The sequence below is a fragment of the Accipiter gentilis genome, chromosome 27, assembly GCF_929443795.1.
Source record: "Accipiter gentilis chromosome 27, bAccGen1.1, whole genome shotgun sequence".
NCBI classification, from domain to species: domain Eukaryota; kingdom Metazoa; phylum Chordata; class Aves; order Accipitriformes; family Accipitridae; genus Astur; species Astur gentilis.
In genome coordinates, this window is record NC_064906.1 from 9,461,632 (window position 1) to 9,470,000 (window position 8,369).

The 8,369-nt window shown below is 33.5% G+C and overlaps 1 protein-coding gene across 1 annotated transcript in view; it reads left to right on the forward strand.

Annotated features, from left to right (window-relative positions):
* The window catches only part of ZNF407 (zinc finger protein 407), a 349,254-nt gene that overhangs the window by 36,235 nt on the left and 304,650 nt on the right, over positions 1-8,369 (forward strand). Inside the window, exon 3 of the mRNA XM_049830283.1 lies at positions 1,966-2,080. Coding sequence (XP_049686240.1) covers positions 1,966-2,080 — 115 coding nt within the window. The remainder of the gene's footprint in view (positions 1-1,965; positions 2,081-8,369) is intronic.

An 8,369-nucleotide genomic window follows, 5' to 3' on the forward strand; every position in this document is an offset into this window, starting at 1 on the left:
AGCAAAGGTCTTGTATGGAAGCCCTGTGGGACACCTGCAGTAACAGAATGAGGAACGAATTTACAATTTAATCAGTAGGAGAGAAACTAAGGGAACGTAGGATTGAATCCACATGGTATTTGAATTCTTTGACAAAAAAGAGCAGTATAAACACCAATAGATTTAAAAAAATCCTCTCCGGCTGTGGTGTTGATGTTATTAATTGTGCAATTAGTCTTTAAGATCGTAAGTTAAAACATCAACTTTTAATACTCTTTTATTTAATGCAAAGATAGGCCTTTTTTTATTTGCATGGGTCTCTTTATAGAATGCAGTGTTGATTTGAAATGTCACCAAATTAATGATTAATTTAGTTTTTTCAGGATCATTTAAATAAACTGGGGTTTTTCAGTGTGATTGATAGAACGTGATTGCTGTTAGCTGCAGTCTCAACCTGCTTTTGATATTTAAACATATAAAGCTGACTAGATATAACCATTCAGGTGCTAAATATATTTTACATCTACTTCCAACAGTAGAAATGGAAGTATTAAGAGATCTGGCTTCATTGTCATTGAACTGTGAAATATTCAACCTTGTCTGCCCGTGCTTAATACTGTTGACTTTTTTATTTCAGTTAGAAGATTAAAATTAAATGCTTCATTTTTCGTCAGCTTTTGGGAATTAAATTGAAATTTAAGACTCTAAAATTTTTTACTAAGATCCTCAATTTCACCAACGGATTCTTGGAGGATACTCTGTTTTCAAGGGCAAAGAAAAAAGGTTCATTGATCAAGTATGATACAGTGCAACATTTTTCTTATCAGAGCTCTTTATGTGTATTTATTAAAGATCACATATTTCATATTATGCTTAACTGTATTGGAAAAAGTACTTCACAAAACATATACTAGACATAATATGGAGACTCTGTAACCATATTGTACTTACTTTTAACTACAGTTCTATGATTTTGATTTACTGATTTAGGGGTTTAGTGGTCAGAAAATTGGAAAGTGCTACAGCATGCTTTAGAATGATGTTGCTATGTAATAACATGGGGACTGACATGTGCCCAAATTAACTTGATTTCAGTAAAAAAAATAGTTTTTCCTTCCTCAAGAGAGGATCACTGTTAATTAAGATAGACAAATAATTTGACTTTTTGCTGAACTGGTGTGATACAAGAAATAGGCTGGTACTTCTTCCTTGGAGAAATAATTTCAGAGTTCTTTGGTCTGCAGTAGACATTTAATATTAAAGTTTGTTCTTGAAATAAATAATAGCCAAAATGTCAATACTTCTGGTTTGCAGAATAATCATAAATTCTTGACCATAAAACAGTCATAAAGGCATAATATTTTATCCACTGTATATTCATACATTGCATGTCATTACAATAGCTAGGTGATGAATCATTTTCTCTGTGTGACAGAACAAATCTGAAATACCAATGCTAATGTGAAATCTATTCAAAGTCAGGAGACTTGTAAAATTACTTTGCTTTAAATATATTTGCTTTAAAAACAAGTACATTTTGCAGTTTACACCAGTATCAAGCCACTTTAAGATGATTACCTGAGTTTCAGCATTTGGAAGTGGGGAAAGGTGTAGAACAACTTTTGCCGTCTTGTTGCAAGGTTACCTACCTACTATGTTGTCTTCTCATTTTAATATTTTGTGGTTTTTTTTAATAATAATAAAAAAAAGAATAAATTGTTATTAAAAGTTAAGAGAGTACTTTCCATGATCTTGAACTTAAGGAAACTTTAATGAGTAATGTACAGTATATACCGTCTGTGTCCTGGGAGTATAAATTTATGTACGAGATAGATACTTTTTTTTTGTTAAGCAAAAATCTCAAACAGGTTAAACGTGGGATAGGCTTTTTTAAAGGTTATTTTTTTCCCAGGATTTTTTATTTCTTTAACGGTGGGTGATATATTATTCTAATTCAACTCATATCTTATGCTAAATTTTACTTAGGATCAAAGCCATTCAAGTGCAAGATATGCCACTTTGCAACAGCTCAGCTCGGAGATGCCAGAAACCATGTCAAGAGGCACCTTGGGATGAGGGAATACAAGTGTCATGTCTGTGGGTGAGTAAATTGAAACAGTCTCCACCATGGTTAACCAGGAGAAGAGTGCAGGATATGCATTGTTTCAGAATTGAAAACTGTGATGTGAGCAAGAGTGGCTAAAATTATGCATGCATATCCTCCTTTCCATTGTTATGGTAAATTCCTTAAATACAGTTATGACATTCTTTTCCCACTTCTAATCCTGCACTGAAGATGAGCAATTTTATGGGCTACAAGGTCAATTTGAACCTGTAATCTGTAAATTGACTAAATTATAGGATGTTCATTCACATTGCCAGGGAGAACTGTAAATTCCATTTAAAGACATAAAAAATATATAATATAGACTTTACTGTGTGGGTTTTTTTCTTTTGCTATACTGTTATAATTTTAGTACCATTAACAGATTTCTGGACTCCATTAGGGTTTTCATTCTTTACGAAAACAAAACAGAAGACTGATTTTTCAAACAAACGGATCTAAAATATTGCAGGCATAAGACTTTAAAAATAAATTGAAGTCTTTTATGTATGCTTGTGTTCTTGTTTGTTACCCCCCCAAAAATCTTGTTTTTCTTTTTTACTTAATCGTTATTTCCTCAGAAGGATCGTTCATAATGTTTAATTGTCCTTCAAATGTGTTGCATTTAATAGGAGGCATTGAGACTCCTTAATGCAAAACTAATTAATTTAGCAGAAATGTTTAAAAGGTTTTAAAATGCCATGGCATATATGGTACATCATAGGACATTCAAAGTTGGATTTTAATACCCTAGTTCTGATTAAAAATATATTTTAATGTTATTATGCTGGAGAGATTAACTAATATATGCATCATATAAAAACATTTTACTCAAACCTATGTAACCTGCTATAGCAGTCTTACGGCTAATGTGTAGAACAGCACAGGTTCAATTAGATGATGCAGTGCACACATGAATGGTGTGGTGTGATGTTGGGGATAATATTCAGCAGGAGGGGTTTTTTTTAGCCTTAGTATACCAATCTACTGCAGGACAAAGTGAGTTACACATTTTAAAGCACAAGTGATTCTTCAGCTGAAGATGCAGCTGAGTGATTTTCACTGATTCATCTTTCTGTTTTTCAAATAATTTTGCATGCAGCATTATGATGAGATACTTTGGATGTTTTTACTCACTTAAGAAAATTAATTGCTGACTTCTTGAAACAAGAAATAAAAATGTATGAGCCTAATTCTTTTAAGTCCACTGAATATCAGTAGTAGAATAACTTGTGCTACTCTTTATTTTGCAGCATGTTTAAAAAGAACATTATGCGTGGTAGGCTATTTTATATTGTTTGAAAAATCTTATTTACTATCTCTGCTATATGAATTGCCAAGAATTTGGCATGGAAGATAGTTAACAACTACAGATCCACAAAAATGTTTAGCTAAGGCTAAGCTCTGTTCTTTAGAAGTTGTCAACAAACTTGACAATGGTTCTTTATTCAGTTCCCTTTTAACTTAAAACTGAAAAATCATCATATCATTTAACTGTGTTATTGTAAGGGGAAAAGTAAAAAAATCTCAAAATAGCTAATACTGTATCTTTTATAAAAAGAAAATTTAAATTATTGGTATTTGGCACAGTACCTCATTTTTTTCAAAAGCTCATTCCTTTCCTTCAGGATTGACACATTCTTAGAATCTGCCTCAGAAATTACACAACTCTTGGTTGCAATTCACGACAGTTATGCAAGAGAGCAAAACATGTTGAATGATTTAACCTGTGGACTTAAATGTTAGTCACTTTGCTAAGCTGACTGCTTCCTGTATGTTGCTGGCATGTCATACCTGGTAGCCAAGCAGGTACTCATTTTGCATTTTAGTGTAGTATTTTATTGCTAGTTTTCATCAACAACGTGAAGCTGTCCTATTTAGATATGACAAAACAATCAGCTGAAGAGACATATACCACAATACCCTGTGCTTACAAAAATCTTATTTGTATACCTGCAGAAATAATCATCACGTTTCACTTAATGTGCACCAAAAATGTGTTTTAAGAATTATATATTAACACTGATTTAATTGGAAAAGACATTTTTGTACTGTAGCTAACAGTCCTGAAGAATTGAGCAGGATTTGAAGAAGGAATGACCAGAGTAGTTTGAACCATAGTCCAAATAATGAATATGCCATCCCTAAATGTGGAAGAACAGAAAAAAGTGTAATAGCCTGTGCTGTATTTCTGCTATTTTAATTGAAAGGATTGGATAGTGTGTAAGTTAAAAAAATAAAGTAGCAACATAAAAAAAAATAAAATTGCTACGATTGGCTATCGGATTAGTGGCACTATAGAGCATTGGTACATTAACACCACTGACAATGTCAATTCATTATCATTGATGGCTAAATAATCTTAGAAATGCTCAGTGGACCTATTAGTTCCTGAACATAAGCAGCTCATGCTGCATTTCTTCATTAGCTTTAATTGCTATAAATTTTACCTTTTTAAAAATCATGCTTTAAAAGGTGAAGTGATCTTTCAGGAACATTAACTCCGTAATTTTGTCACAAACAGAAGGTCCTGCACTATGTTTTCTTTTCTATAGTAGTTAATATTCTATCCTCTGACTTTTAGATTCATAGTAATAAGCCCTCTGCTAGTTGCGAGGATAAATTGTGTTTCAAAAGCTTTTGAATCTGCTTGGGCACTTTCTAAAGGTGAAATGTCAGTGCAACATTGTGGGGTAGTGTGATCTCAAAATACCACTTTTTTTTTTTTTTTTTTTTTTTTGTCTTTTTTAGAGAAAATTTCTCTGGAATTTTTTTCTTTAAAAAAAAGCAAAAAGCTCTATCTGTGGTTTTGTTTTAGGAAGGGTTTGCTGTGTCTCAATTTTCCAAATGATCCTTATATTTACACGATACAAAGTACACAATATATAATTCACTTAGTTGTTGAAAAAGGCAGTAATTTTGCTGTGTTGTTTTATTTTTTTTTAATTGAAGTTCAGGGTTTGTTTTTCTTCAGCTGCACAGCAGAAACTACATGACACAGAAATTGGACACCGCTAATGTTTTAACATTTGGAATAAACCGTCTGCTACTCATTTCCTTATCGCAGATGTGTGTTAATTGTTTTCTTTTCCATACCCATGGCTGTAAAATATATCCCATTATTTCAGAGATAGTATCTATTTTCTGCGGGTAGCAAACTGCTGCATATTTCAATTTAATTTTTGAAAGTCTGGCTCTGAAATTGGCCGATACCCTGGGTTAGATGAGCAAATCTTGGTTGCCCAGCATTTAAAATTTTTGTTTCATTTGCCTGGTGAAATGCAGTGAAAAGGCTTATCATGCACTTTTCAAATTTTATGCCTCAGGTAGAACATGAAAAATGCATTGTTCTGCATTTGAGTTTTTGAACAGAATTTATAGGCAATGTTTGATTTAAAAATGCATCTACTATTTCTTTGCCTTTTTTTTTGCCTTTGCTTTCAGAAACAGAATTTTTGGGGATGTAGTTACATATTTCAAGTAAGAATGGCTGCTTCTTTCTGTTTTTTTCTTTCCTTTACAACTTCTTAAAAATCTACTGAGGAAGATGGGTATAAGGTAGGTTTGGATTTTTAGGAAAATTTTCAGTGTTTAAAAGATGCACATAAACATTTTTTGCTACCTTCCTAAAAATTGAAAGGACGTTTGTAGCAGTGTCTTTATGATGTTTATTCCATATATAGCAGTCAAGTGTTTTAAGGAACAAAAACAAGTATTTGTATACACAGAGGAATTTGGAGGGGGGGTGGAATAGGTTGGGGTTTTTTCTGTATTTTGCTGAAGTAGTTCTTTCTTGTGTTTTTTTTTTTTTGTTGTTGTTGTTGTTGGGTCTTTTTGCTTTGTTTTGGTCTTTTGGTGGATGGATGGAGGTATTAATCTTTTTTTACTGTCTGCTTTTCTTGGTTTTCTTTGAAACTCCTTTTCCCAATTAATTCTGGAGGTGTTATAAGATGTTCTGCTAAGTAACTGTTTTGCTAAATTTGGTTATTTTTTAAAGCCTCATTTAACCATCTTTGAGGAGTTACAGTGTCCTAAGCATGGAAATAACTTGACTTTTCCTGCTGTTGTTAATGCTAAGAATAGTTCAGAGATCTTAATCTGTATAAAGTTCAATGTTTTAATGACAGTGGTTGCTTTGAGAATGTCTAAAGAAAAATATTCGCCTATATTGAGTATAGTGGCTAACAGATCTTCGTACTTTATAGATAAGAATGTGCTTTGACCAGCTGCTTCAAAAAATTGGCTGAACTCCTGTGTGTTGTGTTCTAAAAATTCTTTTAGATTTTCAGATTTTTTTTTAACTGATTACTGTTAATGTCAGGCTACTTTTAGTGAAAGCATACTCTTAAGATTGCTTTTAGCAAGCAAAAAAGACTTATTCATAAATTTATTGGTAGGGGCAGGAAAAACATTATATTTTCAAGGATGCCTTAATGTACTGTAATGTAAATTAATTATTTATAGTTGTGCAGTTTGGGAAATCTTAAATAGAAAGTTGCTGCTCCAGTAAAACTATTTTTGTGTGGTATTACCTAGTTTTTGTGCATTAGAAGGGATCTCTGTGTAGATGATTATAATGTCACTTTCTGACCTTTGCAGCTTGAATAATTGTAAATCATTGCTTCATAACGTGTCAGAGAATGTCTGTACTAGGCAATTAAATGGCAGAATATAATAGACCAAATTATTGCCTGTCATGTTTTCAACAACACAGTTAGTATTTGAGTTACACTTAATCATTACGTGCATTAGCAACTTCATTGGAATCCAGCTTCAGGCTGAGCATGAAATACATTACATTATTTAAACCTCTAATGGTAGAAGTCATTTATTTGTGTTGAAGTGTACAACATGCAGAGTTTCATAAAGCAAGGAACACTTGAGAGCTTAATTTATCCAAATCAAAGTCTAAATGCAGATAAACACAAGTGGCAAAAATTAGTAATTTTTATAGGCTGGAAATATTTAAAAATACATGGTTGTGGGTAATTGTAGGCAGCAGGCATAAATTAAAATCACTATTTTTAGTCAGCTCAGAGAACTAAAACTGTTGTATACCTAAATCATCAAATGCATCATGAAATTGCATTTTTGAATGAACAATTAATTACACACATCATACCTACCAATGTGTCCAAACAAAAAATATGTATTTGGTTCAGCTATTTAGATCAGAGATAAATGCATGTGAAACAACTGTTCCAGATGCAGCTATTCTGAGTTTCTCTGTCTGCATTTTGCCCTTTGGTCCTATCATACACTTATGTCTACGTTTACTTTAGTAAAGAAAAATGAGGTGAACTTACGTAACAGCTTTCCAAACTTGCACACACTTTTAAACAAATTAATAAGAAAATCCTAGAAAAATATATGGAGCAAGGTAACATATGTGTTATATTATCTTGCCAATTTTTGTTCAGTTATCTATCATTTTATTAGATTTGCGAACACGACCTTCAGTACATAGTCTCTATTTTTACTATTTAAGAAAACTACTTGAAATGGAAGCAATTTACTTTTATTCAGAAAGGCTCCCAGCATCTTTAAACAACTGGTACAGATCCTACGGTACGTTGTGCGAGACTCTCCTGGCCTGGATGTCTGCCATGGAGTTGGCTGGAGTTAAAGCGAGCGAGTGGGAGACTCGGGTACAGGCGGTGGAAGGACTCTTACGGTTGAGACGGGTATTACAATTGATACAGAAAAGTCAAGACCCACTTTCTGACTTAATAAAATGTGGTTTTAGCAATTTGTATGCTAAATTGGATTATAATAATGATTTAGTTGTACTTGCTGATGAGACAAGGTATATAAAGGACACACTTTTTATATGTGCTGTATGCAATCCAATTCAATGCACTTCCAAATGGTAATTATCAAGATGCACAGCAGTGTGACTGTGATATGTGTGGGACACGTAACTAGTGCTTTTACAGACATGCATTTCTGATTTTTTTACTTTACTGTAGGTTGCTGTGACGTCCAGGATGTGTGCGTTTCTGTTGGGCTGTAGGCACCTCGCTCTGAACGCGTCCTCCGAGAGCAAGCGCTGGCCGTGGCAGCGTGGGGAGGGTTTGAGCCCTGCCTGAGAAGGCAGGAGTTGTGACTAATGGGAAACAGGCTGAGGGTGCAAAAATCGGGATTTAACAGGCAGTGCTAAGGCAAGCGGCAGTCCTAAAATTCAGTATACCTGCTGAAAAAGAGACTTCTGTCCTTACGATCCATGGCTCGGAAGGATTGGCCTAAGCGTTGACAAAGGTAACTGTTAAAAATTGCCATCTGTTGG